The sequence below is a fragment of the Carettochelys insculpta genome, chromosome 30 (assembly GCF_033958435.1).
Source record: "Carettochelys insculpta isolate YL-2023 chromosome 30, ASM3395843v1, whole genome shotgun sequence".
NCBI classification, from domain to species: Eukaryota; Metazoa; Chordata; order Testudines; family Carettochelyidae; genus Carettochelys; species Carettochelys insculpta.
Window position 1 is genome coordinate 13,233,060 of NC_134166.1, and position 16,997 is coordinate 13,250,056.

Genomic DNA, 16,997 nt, shown 5'->3' on the forward strand with positions numbered 1-16,997 from the left:
TAGTAGCTCTCCCAAAGTAATAACACGACACCAGGCTTGGTTAGAAACAAAAGAGATTTTATTAAACAAAACAGTAGCATTTAAGTGACTATAAGTAAAACAGGTAGATCAAAGCGAGTTAGCAAACGAAAAAGGAAAGAAAATGCATAGCTAGTCCTGTTCCACTAAGAATATAGTTGCATGTGAGTTCTTACCCTAACCAGCTGTTCTTTTATCAAGTGAAAGCTTCAGATCAGGAATGATCCTACCCTGTCTTGGGTCTCCGGTCCACTGTGAAGTTTTCTGTTTCTCTTGGGCCATTTCTACACATGCCACTTTAGTGGCATGCTAATAAACGGCCTGAAATATGCTAATGAGGCATGGATGCAAATTCCCAGTGCCTCATTAGCATAAGGTAATGTGATCTGGAGTCCGGAAGACGTTCTTCTGGACTCCAAAACACCATTTAGAAGCGTCGCCTCCAGGGGGTCTTCCAGAAGAAAGTCCTTCTTCTGGAGGCCCCTTCTTCCTGACAATTTTTGGGAAGAAGGGGCCTTCGGAAGAAGGACTTCCTTGCAGAAGACCCCCGCAGGGGCTGCGCTTCTAAATGGCATTTTGGAGTCTGGAAGAACGTCTTCCAGACTTCAAATCATGTGCCCTAATGCTAATGAGGCCTGAGGAATTTGCATCCATGCCTCGTTAGTATATTTCAGGCCATTTATTAGCATGCCACTTTTGAAGAAAGTGGCATGTGTAGAAACGGCCTTAGTGGGCAACAGGCAACTTCCAAGTCAGGCTGAAGACAAAGATGGAGGAACCTCAGGGCCCTCTTTGTACCCTACCCACTATGGAGGGAATTCCATTGCTCCTGCTGCATGAAGGCAGGTTCTAGATGGAGCCTGTCACATGAGTTTGCTGGTCGGAACATAGACAGCAAAGTTCTTCATCATGGATTGGCCCCATTAAAGGCCTTTTGTCAGCTAGTTTCTGTTGGCCCCTCCCAAGCCATGCTTTTACAATAAGGCAGCCATGCCTTCCCTTGAGGTCTTCCAGAACCAAACGTGGAGCACAACTATATAGACAAGACTTATAACTTCAACTACAAAAATGACATGCGCAAAGGTAGGCTAAAATATTCCTCAGATTACACCAGTAGTTCCAAAGAAGTGATTGTTCCTCTTTATTTGGCTTTGGTGAGGCTGCATCTGGAGTACTGTGTCCAGTTCTGTGTCCCCAGTTATAGGAAGGATGTGGATGCACTGGAGAGGGTCCAGCGGAGGGTGACCAAAGTAATTAGGGGGCTGGAGCATGTGACCTATGAAGAAAGGTTGAGGGAATTGGGACTGTTTAGTCTGCAGAAAAGAAGACTGAGGGGGGCTTGATAACAGCCTTCAACTTACTGAAGGGAGGCTGCAAAGGGCTGGAGAGAGGCTGTTCACAGTGGTCACAGATGGCAGAACACAGAACAATAGTCTCAAGTTGCAGTTGGAAGGCCCAGGTTGAACATTAGGAAAAACTTTTTCACCGGGAGGGTGGTGAAGCATTGGAATGGTCTACCCAGGGGAGTAGTGGAGTCTCCATCCCTGGAGGTGTTTAAGTCTCACCTCGACAAAGCCCTGGCTCTGCTGATCTGATGGGTTTGGTCCTGCTTAGAGCAGGGGGCTGGACTCAATGGCTTTTTTGGGTCTCTTCCAGCTCTATTGTTCTGTGATTCTGTGAAAAACAGTAGTTTACAAGAGGCATTTTGTCCCGGTCCTCTCTGAGACACGTTATAAATTGGAATAAATTGCTTAGGGAGGTGGTGGGATCTCCATCACTGGAGAGATTTAAAAGCTGGTTAGCCAGACATCTATCAGGGATGGTGCTTGGTCCTGCCATGAGGGCAGAGAACTGGACTCAGTTGCCTCTCGAGATGTCTCCCAGTTCTAGTGTTCTAGGAATCTATAACCCATTTCCCATCAAGCAAGGCAGCCGGTGGGAGGGGTCCATCCCCTCCACACCCACTCAAAGAGGGGCCCTCTCATGAGTATGGGGAAAATGAGCGAGTGATGGAGGGTGAGAGTGAAAGGTGGAAGGAAGGAGTGAGTGGTGTGGGGCCTCGGAGAAGGGCCAAGGTGAGGTTGTCTGGGTTCGCTCAGTCAGAAAGCTGGGCTCTGTCGTTCTAGCACTGCAGGGAAGAGTTCCTGTGATGGGCAGGTGATGTGCCTTCTGCAGCAGTAGTGGGGCAGTTATCCTCCAGGTGGGTGTGGAATGGGCATTTCCAAGGCACATGTACAACCAGCAATGCCCTGGCTGGGTCTGACCCAGGTGGTAAAGCTGAGATCTGCCTTGTGTGACATCCGGCACCTCTTCCCTTTGCTGGCAGCTCTGGTGCCCTCCTGTGGGCAGTGGGTGTAGATCCACGTGAAATAAAACAATTTATTACCCAGGTGAGAAGATTGTCTTCTTCGTCTGCAGGGCTGATGTGAGGTCGAGGGCTTGGGGGCGGTGGGGTGCTGGCTGGGAGCCGGGCCTCCATGGGCGAGGGAGGTAGGACACACACCTCTTGTGGCTGGTGAATTGTGGTGATTTGCAGGGGGTGAATCTAGCAGGCTCATGGCAGGGGTGGTGTCTGCTGCGGTTCCCCTGGCTGGGCCGGAGACACGAGGGTTCACAGTCAGCCCCCTTCCTCTGCTGACCCCTCTCTGGGCAAAGCCCCAGCAGGTGCCGGGGCAGGGCAGGGCTGTCCCCCCACCCGCACCCATGTCCTGGCTGGGTTTCACTGCCTGCCCCCCAAACACTGCCCTGGGCTGGCACTGCCCTGCCATCCCCAGGTCCTCGCAGGCCGGCAGAGCCCAGCAGCCCCTGCTCTTGTGTGAGCGTGGCACAGAGGGCACCAAGCGGCCGCAGAGCCTGTCTCCCTCCACGGCACCCGGCCCTGCAAAGGGGGGAAGCAAAGCTTGGAGGCTGGGGAGGACGGGCAGCCCAGCCTGACCCAGCCCAGCCTAAACTGGCCCATACCACCCAGCCCAGCCCAGCCCAGCCCTGGGCTCCCCCAGCCCTGCCCATCTCTGCTGACGGCTGTGGCCACACTTGGCCAAGACGTCGAAAGGGCCACGCCAATGGCCAAATCAGAGGACGCTAATGAGGCTCTGAAATGAATATTCAGCACCTCATTAGCATGCTGCTGGCCACAACACTTCGAAAGTGCCGCGTTTCGCTCGCGCACGGCTCGGCTACACAGGGGTCCTTTTCGAAAGGAATCCGGCACATTTAGAAATCCCCTTATTCCTATCAGCTGATAGGAATAAGGGGATTTCAGTGTTTGCAAGGTGCGTTCGAAAAGGAACCCCATGTAGCCGAGCCGTGTGCGAGCGAAACACAGCACTTTCGAAGTCCCACCTCCGGCAGCATGCTAATGAGGTGCTGAATATTCATGGCAGTGCCTCATTAGTATCCTCCGATTTGGCCATTGGCGTGGCCCTCTCGAAGTTTTGGCCAAGTGTGGCCACAGGTGCAGTGTGTATTTACGGGGTGGCCGGGAGGGCTACAAGGCCATCCTTAGCACTTACAGGGCCCTGCTCGGTACTATTAAACTGGTGATCCGATGCCCTATGGCAGCTGGGAATAGGGTGGGGAGATCATTTTTTTAGATAAAACCACAAGAAGTCCTGTGGCACCTTATAGGCGAGCAGATATTTTGGAGCAGAAGCCTTCCTCAGATGCACGAAGCGGGTCTCTGCCCACGAAAGCTCATGCTCTGAAACATCTGTTAGTCTGTAAGGAGCCACAGGACGTCTTGTTGTTTTTGAAGATACAGACTAACTCGGCGACCTCGCTGATACTTTTCTAGAAATGTGATTTTACAATCTCCAGCACCACACTAATGAACTAGTTTTAAAACAAATTTTAAACTAAGGCCCTGTCGACTAACACGGTATATTCAGAAACTGACTGTCTGCCCCTGGGCTTGGCAAATGTCTGTTAAATGTTTCATTACCACCCAACTGGCTCTTTCACAGGGGCAGATTTTGGCTAGCAGCTCTGGCCAGGTTTTTTTCACTTCGAAGTTAACTAGATCCTCCTCCAAGGAAGCAGAGCCACATAAGAGGGATAGAAAGAGGCAGGTGGGTGGGCAATAACACCCGGTGCTGCCTCGAATTTTCAGGTGTCCCCATTTAGCCTTAGATGGAGTTTACCACCTGCTTTGTCCCTAGTGTTTCTTAAACTTTTGGAGACCACAGAACACCAAACAATAATGTTTTTATGAGGATCACCGATGGAAATTTTCTTAAAAAATTTGTTGTCAGCTCATATGAAGCCCTGCTACCACCAAGACAACAGCCAGAGAGGGAACCCTGGACAGCAGTCAGTGGACACGTGACGCACACAACAAGACCAAAAGGAAGTGATTTAATCGGGTATCATAGCAAAGAAGAAGTAATATTGCATCTGGTTTTAATAACAGAAAATCTAGACGGTCGGCGTACAATAGCAAAACAGGGTCAGCGGCTCCTGGCACACCCGCGAGTTGTTCATGGAACACCCCTGATCCGTGGCACATTGTTTAAGAAACATCGCTGTGAGGAACAACAAGAAGTCCTGTGGCACCTTATAGACTAACAGGTGTTTTGCAGCATAAGCTTTCGTGGGCCAAGACCTCCTTCATCAGATGCATGAGTCATGCGTCTGATGAAGCAGGTCTTGGCCCACGAAACCTCATGCTCCAAAATAACTGTTAGTCTGTAAGGTGCCACAGGACTTCTTGTTGTTCTCGAAGACACAGACTAACACAGCTCCCTCTCTGATACTTGCTCTAAGGAACATATTTTTGGCATACGGAGAAGGATGGTGCTGGACTCCAGCTCTGGGGAAGCCTCTGGGGTGGGAGGTCATCTCCACGGCCACATCCCTGTGGCTTAAGCCCAGGTGGTTCCTCCAGCTGTCCACGTGAGATCCCATGGCTGCCCCCGGCCTGTCCGGCTCAGTTATCCATTAACCCCTGGTTAATATCAGCCTGGCAGGGATGCTGTTTGCTCACCCACAGGGCCAAATTCACACGCTGCAGTTAATTAAAAGTCGCCAGCCGCAATATGGGCGTGTCCTACCTCCTAGCCGGGGTCCACTTGAGAGTTGCCAGGTGTTGAGTGTTCCACCGCAACTCCCGGTTGTAAAGGGACCCCCAGGGCTGCACTTTGGCATATGAAACATACACGGCTGCATATGCACTGACCGCTCTCCAGGGTTCCCTCTCTGGCTGCTCTCTGGGTGGTAGCAGGGCTTCATTCTCCCTGCCTCAGAAGCCCATATTTCCCCAGCAGAAATTCAGGGCACCCTGAGGGGAGGGGATGACACCTTCCTGATGCCTGAAATAGGGGACTGTCCCAGCCAAAACAGGCTGGATGGTCACCCTACTCAGGCAGGGGCTGCCCTGTGGGGGCTGCCACCCTCCTGGGGGGGTGTCCCCAGCTGTGGGGGGCAGCTGTGGCTCTTGAAGGGCTGGGAATGGAGCTGCAGCCTTGCTGGGGACCTCCCCATACCGGTGCTCCTACTGGCTCCCCCAAGCTGCAGGGAGTCAGGAGCCAGGAAGCAGCTGCATCAGTCTGGTTCCCAGCTCCCATGAGCCATGAGAAGCCAGGAGGCAGCTGTGCCAGTCCAGCTCCTGGCTTCCCCAAGCTGTGGGGAGTCAGGAACCAGGTGATGGATGGGTCCATCAATGGCTGTTAGCCAGGCTGGGCAGGGAGGGTGTCCTTAGCCTCTGTTTGCAAGAGGCTGGAAATGGGAGACAGGGAATTGATCACTTGATGATTCGCTGTTCTGTTCATTCTCTCTGGGGCACCTGGCTCTGGCCACTGTCAGAAGACAGGACACTGGGCTTGATGAGCCTATGGTCTGACCCAGTGTGGCCGTTCTTATGTTCTTATGTTCGAAACACAGAACAATTAACCCCTCTGTTAAAATAAATCGGGACGCCCTCCTGGTGCCTGAAATACAGGTCTCTCCCAGCCAAAAGGGGATGGAGGGTTGCCCTCTGCCTGCCCCCTTCTGAGCACCCCTACGTGCTTCTATCCACCCCCTGCTCTGAGTCCCTCCGGCCACACTGGGGGTCCAGAGGAGCCCTCAGCTTCTGTGGCTCCATGCCAGCCCCAGGGAAGCACCGAGCTGTGGCAGAAGCCACACGTGGGGAGGGGACAGACGATGTATACATGGGCCCCAGTAGAAGCCACGAGGGACGTGGGGGCTTGGGTAACACGTATAGGGCTGCATAACTTGTAAACACCCGAGTGGCACTGCAGAGCTGGCTGTTAAAAGACCCGTCAGCCCCAGGCAGGCTGGGGCACAGAAGCACTTTGGGGTGTGGACTACAGGCAGTGCTCACCTGGTTACATCCCATGAAGCTGCAACATGTCCCTGTGGCTTCTGGGCCTAAGGGTGGGGAGGGAGATTGCGTGCCCTCACCCGCTGCTGCACTTTAACCCCATTCCCCAGCCTGGGGCCCTCTCCCACACCCTGAACCCCCATTCCTGGGCCCACTCTGGGGCCTGCACCCCCTGCCTAGAGCCCATAGCCTCTCCCACACACTAACCCCCCTGGCCGAGCTCAGCAACCCTCCCAAGTACAGAACCCAGGAGTCTCAGCTCCCTCTACGCCCTGACTGTAGCCCACCAGACCCAACTCCAACCCTGAAGAATATGAATAAAATTGTAGAGTCCTAGGAATGGAAGGGACCTCAGGAGGTCATTAAGTCCAGGACCCTGCTCAAAGCAGGACCAACCCCAACTAAATCATCCCAGCCAGGACCTTGTCAACCTGGGACTTAAAAAGCTCTAGGGATGGAGATTTCACCACCTCCCTAGGCAACGCATTCCAGAGCAGAGAGGAGCAAACAGTCAGTGGAGGCTCTGCAGGAAGAAGGGGAGTGGGGAGGGGCCCCTGGGGCACAAAGAGGTGGTAGGGGCATGGCCAGGTCCCCAGCACCTGGCCCCTTCTCAATGTGGACCTCATATGGTTGACTAAATTGCAAAGCTGGTGCTGCTCCTGGCCCGTCAGTGGCAAAGGAAAGACGGCTGGTGACCCCAACATCAGGTCAGCCAAGGCCCTGTGTAAGTTTGACTGATGACTCAGAAGCTCACGAAGGCCAAAGCCCTGTGGAAGTGGGACACCAACTCCAAGCTCCGCCACTTGCTCAGGGGAGGTGCGGGGAAGGAGAGACGATGCCAGCCTAGGGGCAAGGCATCCCTTGCTCCTGCAGGACGTGAGACAAGCAAGTATCTCTGGAGGAAGCAAAGGGACAATCTTGTCAAGTTGTGGATTCCTCAGCTTCACCCCCACTTGCTCTCGCCACCTTGTAGCCCCTGTCTGCACAGCAAGTCAAATGGGAGAGGTAGCACTGGGCCATGAGGGAGCTGAGTCTGTGCCTCAGGCCGGCCAGGCAGTCGGTGAAGGCCTGTTGGACGGCAGTGGAGGAGAAGTAGAAGATGGCGGGGTCCATGGAGGCATTGAGGGTGGTGAGGAGAAGAGCGTACACCCTCCAGCGGGGGCTCTCGTTCTGGACAAAGCCCACCACGTGGGACAGGTTGTACGGGGCGAAGCAGATTATGAAGTTCAACAAGGTGGTCACGGCCAGGCCCACGGCCCGCTGCTTCCTCTGGGCCGGGATGTTGGGCAAGGCCACCAGGATGCGGACGAAGTTGACGTAGCAGAAAAGGGTGATGGTGAAGGGGAGGCAGAAGAGGACAATGAAGAACTCCAGACGGACAGGGAGGAGGATCTGGAGCTGTGCAGGGGAGAAATGCTCATAGCAGAGGGACGCGTTGTTGGAGGGCGCGGTCCCATTGGAGCTCAGGACCTCGTACTGGACAATGTAGACAAAGCTACAGTGGCAGAAAGCCACCACCCAGAAGACCAGGGAGGCAGCAGTGGCATAGGCTGGTCGGCGGCAGAGCTTGTACTTGATAGGAAAGGCCACCCCCAAATAGCGCTCAACGCTGACGGCCATGAGGGAGAGGGAGCTGATGTAGATGCTACTGTAGTAGGTGAAGCTGGTGAATGGGCAGAGGAAGTAGGGCAAGTTCCACACCATGCCTGAGGCGGCCTCCACCATCTTGAAGGGAAGGAAGAGAAGGAGCAAGAGGTCGGAGACGGTGAGGTTGAGGAGAAGGATGTCGACCGGGGTGGGTTTCTGACGAACCTTCACCAGGAAGGTGTAGAAGGCCAGGAGGTTGGACGGGAGGCCAGTCAGGAAGGTGAAGATGTAGACGGTGAGAACGAGGGGGGTGTAAATGTTGGAGCTCATCTTCTTGGCTCCTACAAAGCAGAATGAGCTCGTCAGCAACGGAAGGAACCCAGGGGTCCTGGTACCCAGTCTCCCTGCTCCGAATCTCTTGATCTCACTCCCCTCCCATCATTTGGTCTAGAACTCAGGAGTCCTGTCCCCTAGTCCTCTGCTGCTCTAACCCCCAGATCTCTCTCCCTGTATGGCACACTGCCCTCCAAAGCAGCTCCTGGGACCCCACACTCAATAACAGGACATAAGTATGCTCTTTTAATGGGCATGTTTTCTGTGACCCCCGCTGTCTGGTCCAAAACCATGCCTCGGTCGTAGCTATGAAGTGATAAGACTTTTGCAGCTGCTCAGGAGAGATTCAGATGCTGCCCAGCTGATAAGGGCAATACCCAGGGCTGGGTTCTGTTTCTACTTGTGCTGCATATTCACACATACCTCAGTGCACATAAAAAATTATTCTGCATACAAGCAGGATCAGAAGGAATGCTGGAAGTGGGGGCATGGCCCTGGGTGTGTCTACGTACATTTAGTTTGTGCCTGCGTTGCTTAGGTTTGTTAGCTGCCCAGCAGATGGCGTGGTATTTTGCACGTTGCAATCAATTTAATTTGTGACCCAACACCAGCCAGGGTTGCATGAAATACAAGGTTAGCAAAAACACGCTCACCAAGGTTTGCAGTTTTGTGGGAATACAGAAAAGGAGAAAAGTGGTCCAGAGGAAAGAGCTCACCTTTAGGGGAAAGAGTCTTGCTAATGCAGGGGCTTGACTTTCAGAAGACTGAAAAAGAAAAGAAAGTTATTTTGGTAAGAAAGCATGTGTCTGCAGTTGCATTTCTTTTTGGAAAAAAAGTATGCAAAAGAGATGTAAATTTGCATATGTGGCACCTCCTTTGCATGTTCTAATTTCAGAAGGGTTTTTTTCGAAAGAAGAAAGCAAGCTTAGATGTTGCTCTTTGAGAAGTAAATCCCATCTTGGAAAGAATCCTTCTTTCCATTAACTAAAGATCAAATAAATAATTAAATTAAAATAAAAATTAAATAAAAATTAAGATTAAATAAAAATAAATGGGAAGAAGGATTCTTTCGAAGATGGGTTTACTTTCAAAAGAGCAGCATTTAAACTGGCTTTCTTCTTTTGAAAGAAGCTCTTTTGAAATTAGAATATGCAAATGAGGCATCAAATATGCAAATGTATATCTCATTTGCATTTTAGATTTACTTTATTTGCATGCCTCTTTCAAAAGAGGAATGCAGATGTAGATGCACCCAAGCTGATATAGGCTATATCTACACTAGTACTCTCTCTTTGAAAAGGGGAATGCAAATGAGTCACTTTGGGATACGCTAATGAGGCAGTACATATTCATTGCAAACGAGACACTTTGGGCTATGCTAATGAGGCAGTGCATATTCATTGCAAATGAGACACTTTGGGATATGCTAATGAGGCAGTGGATATTCATCGCAAATGAGACACTTTGGGATACGCTAATGAGGTGTTGCATATTCATTGCCGTGCCTTGTTAGCAGATCCCAAATGGCTCTTTAGCATCCCCCTTTTGAAGGGAGGGGGCTGGTGTAGACACAGCCAGGTAAGGTCTGGGCTACGCTAGCCACGAAAGTCAACTGTAGGTATACAATTCTAGCTATGACATCTGTGTAGCTCCTTGTGACACTGAGGAGTAGAAGGGCTGACTGTTGACCTCTGATAGTTTGATTTTGTGTGTCCCCACGAGGCTCCCAAAATCGAACCCTGGAAGATCACCCTGTCCAGGTCGTGCATCCATGCAGTGAAAACGTACCCTGAGAGCTGAAAACACTGGGGCGTGTGTCTACACTTGCATTCCTCTGTCGAAAGAGGTATGCAAATGAGGAGATTGAAAATGCAAATGAGGCACAAATTTGCATATCAGACACCTCATTTGCATATCCCTATTTCAAACTAACTTCTTTCGCAAGAAGAAAAACCAGTGGAGACGCTGCTTTTTCGAAAGCAAACCCCATCTTCGAAAAATGCTTCTTCCCTTTTTTTTATACAGCAGGGTGGCAGTGGCGAGGCATGACAAGCAGGCAGGAAGGCCACAGCAGAGAGCAGCCAGCAGAATAAGATGCCTCTTTATCTTAATTGTGCGGCTGCCCCTCTGAGCTCTGGGTCGGTCCTGACCGAGGGCAGCAACTGTGAGTGGGGGTGCAGAGGAGCATTGGGTGTGTAAAGGGAACATTCAGATATCTCGACTTAAGAGCTTGAGAGGAAAAGGACACTGGTGCTCGGGGGGGGTGGGGAGCAGGGGGATGTTTCCCAGGTTGAGCTGGTTCTGTCTTAGATGCTGGAGCGAAACCGTAGATGATGAGCCTGGCCCTGGCTGCTGCTGGCTCCTTCCGTCAGAGGCTTACTCAGATATGGATGGAAAAAAATTGTGCATGGACGGAAAAGATTAGAGTGGTTGTTAGTCGTCAGTGGAATATGTTGTAAGTTTGAGAGTCCTTCCTGTAAAGGAGGTGACCTCCAGCTGTGTGGGCAGTCGGTCATCCACAGGGCAGTCAGTTGTAATAGTTGACCACTACGCCTACCTTCATGCCTCCAGCTTCCATCCCAGACACACCACACGATCCATTGTCTACAGCCAAGCACTAAGATATAACCGCATTTGTTCCACCCCCTCCGACAGAGACAAACACCTACAGGATCTCTACCAAGCGTTCTTGAAACTGCAATACCCACCTGAGGAAGTGAAAAAACAGATCAACAGAGCCAGACGTGTGCCACGAAGCCTCTTCCTACAGGACAAGCCCAAGAGAGAAACCAACAGAACATCACTAGCCATCACCTACAGTCCTCAGCTAAAACCTCTCCAGCGCATCATCAGGGATTTACAACCCATCCTGGACAATGATCCCCCACTTTCACAGGCCTTGGGAGGCAGACCAGTCCTTGCCCACAGACAACCTGCCAACCTGAAGCAAATCCTAACCAGCAACTGTACACTGGACCACAGTCACTCTAACTCAGGGACCCATCCATGCAAGAAACCTCAGTGCCAGCTCTGCCCACATATCTACACCAGCAACACCATTACAGGACCTAACCAGATCAGCCACACCATCGTGGGTTCATTCAGTTGCACATCTACCAATATAATTTATGCCATCATGTGCCAGCAATGCCCCTCTGCTATATACATCGGCCAAACTGGACAGTCTCTACGTAAAAGAATAAACTCACACAAATCAGACATCAGAAATGGCAATATACAAAAACCCGTAGGAGAGCACTTCAATCTCCCAGGCCACACAGTAGCAGACTTAAAAGTAGCTATCCTACGGCAAAGAAATTTCAGGACCAGACTCCAAAGAGAAACTTCTGAGCTACAATTCATCAACGTGGGGGAGAGATGCCCTCAGCTCTGTCTTAAACAAAGACTGCGAATGGCTGGCTAAATACAAAAGCAGCTTCCCCTCCCTTGGTGTTCACACCTCCAGATCAACTGCTGGTAGTAAGCCTCACCCTTGCTGACTGAGCTAACCTTGTTATCCCCAGCCTTGCTCTGGCTTATTTATATCTGGCCCTGCAGATTTCCAAGACCAGCATCTGATGAAGTGAGTCTGTGCTCACGAAAGCTCATGCTCAAAACTTCTCTGTTAGTCTATAAGGTGCCACAGGACCCTTCATTGCTGTTACAGATCCAGACTAACATGGCTACCCCTCCGATAGTTGTAATCAAGGGATTCACAGTCCAATAACACTTCCCCCTGCCTCCCCCATCCCAGCCTGGAGCCTGACAGACACTGGGGCTTTTATGGGGTCTCCCTGCCTCAGCAAAGCCCACCAGAACATGTCTGGGCAAGCATCTTCCAAGCATATGGACTGAGGATATAAAGTAAAGGGCAGTGACCTTACTTGGCCTTTCTCCTTCCCCACCTAAGGTATGTCTACACAGCAAAGTTAATTCAGAATAACGGCTGCTATTCCAAAATAACTTTGCAAGCGTCTACACAGCAAATAGCAAAACTGCTACACAGAAATAGCAAAACTGCTATTTCGAAATAATTTCAAAATAGTGGATGGCATATTTCAAAATGGATAACCCTCATTCTCTGAGAAATAGCACCTGTTCTGAAAGAGCTATTTCAGAATAGGGACTCTGGAGATAAGGTATAGGAGCTATTTTGAAATAAACTATTCCAGAATAGTTTATTCCAAAATAATTCTGCTGCGTAGGCATAGTATTTTGGATGAGATCCCCTGGAAGCGCTTTAATCCGATATAGGCTGTATTGTGTGTGGACACACTATTTTGGAATAAGGTTTGCTTATTCTAGGGCTTCCCTGTAATGTAGACGCATTATTCTGGAATACTTTATTTTGGAATAATAACTCTGGAATAAAATATTCTGGAATAATTTTGCTATGTAGCTCTTCCCCTCAGCTGCAAATAACACGGACGCAGAAAAGAGAAAGAACTGAAGAAGTGGGTCTGTCCCACGAAAGCTCACCACCGAATCAATTATTTTGTTAGTCTTTAAAATGCTCCATGACTGCTGGTTTGTTTTGTTAGAATACAGACTAACAATGGCGACCTCTCTGTTACTACTCAACAGAGGAGACAAGGGAAGAACCTGTGTGTTATGAGCTGTAACATCCAACGTGGGGGAGAGAAAAACTGCTAGATCTAAATACAGCCCCAGCGTCTCTGAGGCTGAAAATCTACACTGCACGTATTTTGTTTTCCTTGGTGACTGTCTCAGACTTTCATGCTCACCTCTGGCCATCGCTGAAGCTCTCCCTTTCTGAAGTTAATGAATCTGTTATAATTTTGCCCAGACTAGCGTGTTTGGTGTGAAGTGGCTGGAAACGTGAGCTCGGTTAAGAAAGGCTGGGATGTGTCCTGTTGGCAGTGGGGGAAATACCCGTACACTGGGAAGCCTCCGACCGGAGCAGTATGGTACAGCTGGAGGGGCCTAGCCTGTGGAGCTGGGGGAAGTGGCTGGAACCTTACTCTGGTTTTGGTTCCTGAGTGGCTGTGGGCAGCATTTGTATAACACAGCTGGTGTCAGTGGAGGGCTGTGTGAGTGCAGGAGCCCCACACGTTTGCAGTTTGTCTCAGGGTGAGTGGGGGCCCACAAGGGTGGGACGGGGGGTTCAGCAGTATCCCACTTCCCTGTTGCACCCCAGGGATCCCATCACACCCTGGGGATAGAACTCAGGCGTCCTGGCGCCAGCCAACCTGCCCCGAACCACTAAACCCCACTCCCTTCCCAGAGCCACACATAGAACCCAGGAGTCCTGGCTCCAGCCCCTCTGCTCTAACGCTTAGCTCCCTATGCAGGTTCTGTGGCTAGAATCCAGGGAGCCTGACTCACACCCCTTCTTGCTTGTAGCCATGCAAACAAGCTCGGGGCTCCCAGTGCCTGAGCTCAGAGCAGGCACCTGGCTGGATTTCTTGTAGCTGGGTCCCCTGTTTAATTAGCTTATTTATTTAGCCAGCAGCTGGTGCAGTCGGGGGGTGGTGTGACAGGAGCACCGGTGACAGAGGGCCTGGGGGGACTGGGATGCAGAAGATTTGTGGGGAAGCACATGGGGATGGGGTGCGGCTGAGGTGGGTAAGGGGTCGAACAGGCTGCTGGGAGAACAGGATAATGGTTCGGGGGGAGAGTGGGGTGTAGTGGTCAGAGCCAGTGGCAGGGGGTGACCCAGATGCCAGGATTCCTGGGATCTCGCCCTGACGGGGTGACGCCGGGGTAAAAATAAGGGAGAAGGACTGAATGAGCAGTAAAATAAGGCAACACAACTAGGGTATTTCAACATTTTGGCTCCATTCACTCCCACTCTGCCCTAGTGCTAAGGCATGAACACAGGGGGGCTGCTGCTTGGCCTCCTGCTCTAACCACTAGACACGTTCCCCTCCCCAAGCCAGGGAGAGAACCCAGGAGTCCTGACTCTCCCCTCTCGCCGCTGAGCCACCCCAGTGATTGAAAAGCAGCCTGCCAGCTTTCCCGGGCATCCCATGCCCACGCCCCAGACAGGCTGGGGGTGACCTCACCCCAACCTAAGGTGGGTCCTCCCTTCCCAGGGATGCAGGGAACTTTTCTCCCATCTCCTTCTGCTCTGCCTACCAAAGGGAAACCGCCTCTCCCTCCCATTGGGGTGGGACCACCACTGGACCAGACCCAAGGATGGGATTCTCAGAGTGGGAGATCCTTTCTTTGGGGGATTCAATGACCACACCCCACTTCGCGACTGGGACCTCCCCCATCCCGTTGCTGGGTGCCCCCTGTATACAGACCACTGCGCTCTCCTGTCTCGGGGCTCCCCTCTCCCCACCACATGCTCAAGCAGCTGAGCTAGACGTATTTCCCGCCCCAGCCAGTGGTGGGCCTGAGCTTCTCCAACACAGGCCACAAACCTTCCTACATCACCCTTTCACCGGCGGAAGAACAGAGTCAGAGCAGGGAACTGGAGATGGCCAGGCTGGGGGAAGAACTCAGGATTCTTCCATCAAGCCTCCTGCTCTAACCATTAGACTGTGCTCCCCTCAACCCAGGATAGAACCCAGGACGCATGACTCCCAGCTGTAACTGCTGGGCCCCACTGCCCTGCCAGAGCTGGCACAAGACTCCCGTGTCAGCTGAGCCAGCGGTCGCCTTTTAGTTTTACCTTTTAATTTTGCAAAAATGCAATTCATCTTTCCGTAGAGGCCTGTGTACCACTGGCAAAGGCAGACATGCTCTGGTCAGACCTGGGGCCAGAACCCAGGAGTTCTGGCCCCCAGCACCCCTCTTGTCCCTAGGCTAGTCCACTGCTCTCCCCTGCCTAGGGGCAGAGCCCTGGATTCCTGACTGCCAGATCCCCCATCCCCAGTGTTCTAACCACTAGACCCCACTCCCCTTCCAGGGCTGGGGATAGAATCAAGGCATCCACAAGCCCAGTCCTGTCCTCTAGCCATTGACTCCCACTCTCCTCCCTATGAGCCGCGGTCCAGCCAGGGACAGAGCCCATCCTCACCTCCTCTCCAGAAGCCAGTGTGCTGGGACCTGCAGAAGGGCTGGAACCCAGGAGTCCGGGCCTGGAGCCTCCCCAGATGATGTGCTAGGGAGGAGCTGGTGGCTGGGCTTTGATGCCTAGCTGAGCAGTGGGTTCTCTGCAGCCCAGGCAGTGGCTGTGTTGGGTCTGTGGCTTCCCTGTCAGGAAACTCCACCAGCCTCCCCTTGGAAATCCACACAGCAAGGTTAAGAGATGTGCTCAGCACTTCCTCGGGCCTCAGGCAAGGTGTTAGCTGGGTGTGGTTTGCTCTCCTGCCCCTGCCCTCGCTGCTGCATCCTGCGGGAAGCCAGGACGCTTGCGTCTGTGCCCAGCTGCGAGACAGCAGTGGTCTCTAGTGGTTTCGAGCAGTGAAGGGCTGGGAGCGTGAGCTCCGGAAGAGGAGTAAAGCCTAGTGGTGCAGGCCCAGGGTCCAGGGGAGATGCTGTGCTGAATTTATGGTGTTTCTTTGATGTCTGAAGCATAATATTAAATAAACAAGAAAATCCGAGTCCCGTATTTCCTCCCTCGGGCTCCAGGCCCATAAAACCCTTCACAGGGCACAGAGCCAGGCACGGCCGCCACCCGCTGAGGGGGAGGGAACCTGCTGAGGGCTAGCGACAGAGGCAAGAGGGCTGGTCCCAGCTGGGGTGGCTGGGCTGTGGCTCCCCTGGAGCTGTAGCCAGGATGCCAGAGGGGATGGGTCCCCAGGTCTGTTCTGAGGGGCAGGATGCAGGGAGGGGGCTGGGAGGCGAAGGGGCACTAAGGGGGTTGTTGTGGAAAGATGCAGGATGTGAACAGGCTGGAAATCATTTCGCCAGCTGCTACTCCAGGGCATAGCTGAGGGTGGAGCAGCTTTCCTGGGCCAGCCCAGCCCAGCCTGCCATGGCTCAGCCCAGCCCAGCCCAGCCCAGCCCAGCCCAGCCCAGGGCGCCCAGCCCAGCCCAGCCTGCCATGGCTCAGCCCAGCCCAGCCCAGCCCGGCCCAGCCCGGCCCAGCCCAGCCCAGCCCAGTCCAGCCCAGCCCAGCCTGCCACGGCCCAGCCCAGTTCAGCCCAGTCCAGCCCGGCCCGGCCCAGTGTGGCCCAGCCCAGTCCAGCCCAGCCTGGCTCAGCCCAGTAAAGTCCAACCCAGCCCAGTACAGCCCAGCCCAGAATGGCCCAGCCCAGCCCAGCCTTCCCCCTCCAGGCCAAACCAGCAACTTCCCCATCACCCAAACTTTCCAATGCTCCCAACATGGAAGCACCTAGCTCCAAAACCAGTCCCAGTTACATCTGCAGCCCCCTGTACTCCCTGCCCCGGCCATCAGTCCCACACCACAGCCCCCTGCTGTCCCATCCCTGCCAGTGAGTGTTTATAGGGGGCTGAGGGGGGGGTTACAGCTCTGGGGATGTCCCCCAGGGCAAAGGCAGGGGGTCGGTCCGAGGCAGCATCCCATGGCCTGGGACTAGGTGGTGTCTCCAGCCGCCCACGTGAGATCCCCGGTTGTCCCACAGCCCAGTTATCCCTTAACCCCTGGTTAATAGCAGCCCCGCGGAGATGCTGTTTGCTCGCCCAGGGCCAAATTCACACCCTGCAGCTAACTGAAAGTCACCAGCAGCAAGCTGGGTGTGTCCTGGCTCCCAGCCAGGGTCCCCTTGAGGGTTGCCGTGTGCCAGCTGAAAAGAGGCCCTGGCAGAGCCGCTGACCAAGCTGCTAAAAGTCTGGTCGGCCACTAGCCGGCGGGATCGTGGAAGGG

General features: G+C 53.0%; 1 protein-coding gene across 1 annotated transcript; it reads right to left on the bottom strand.

Annotated features, from left to right (window-relative positions):
• Positions 1 to 7,258: 7,258 nt before the first annotated feature.
• On the bottom strand, positions 7,259 to 8,254 carry LOC142003807 (free fatty acid receptor 2-like). Its single transcript, XM_074981097.1, has one exon. The coding sequence runs from the start codon at positions 8,252 to 8,254 to the stop codon at positions 7,259 to 7,261; it is 996 nt and encodes a 331-aa protein (XP_074837198.1).
• Positions 8,255 to 16,997: the final 8,743 nt, after the last annotated feature.

Bases quoted from the DNA above. Each gene is read 5' to 3' on its own strand.
- LOC142003807 (XM_074981097.1), bottom strand. From the start codon at position 8,254: ATGAGCTCCAACATTTACACCCCCCTCGTTCTCACCGTCTACATCTTC.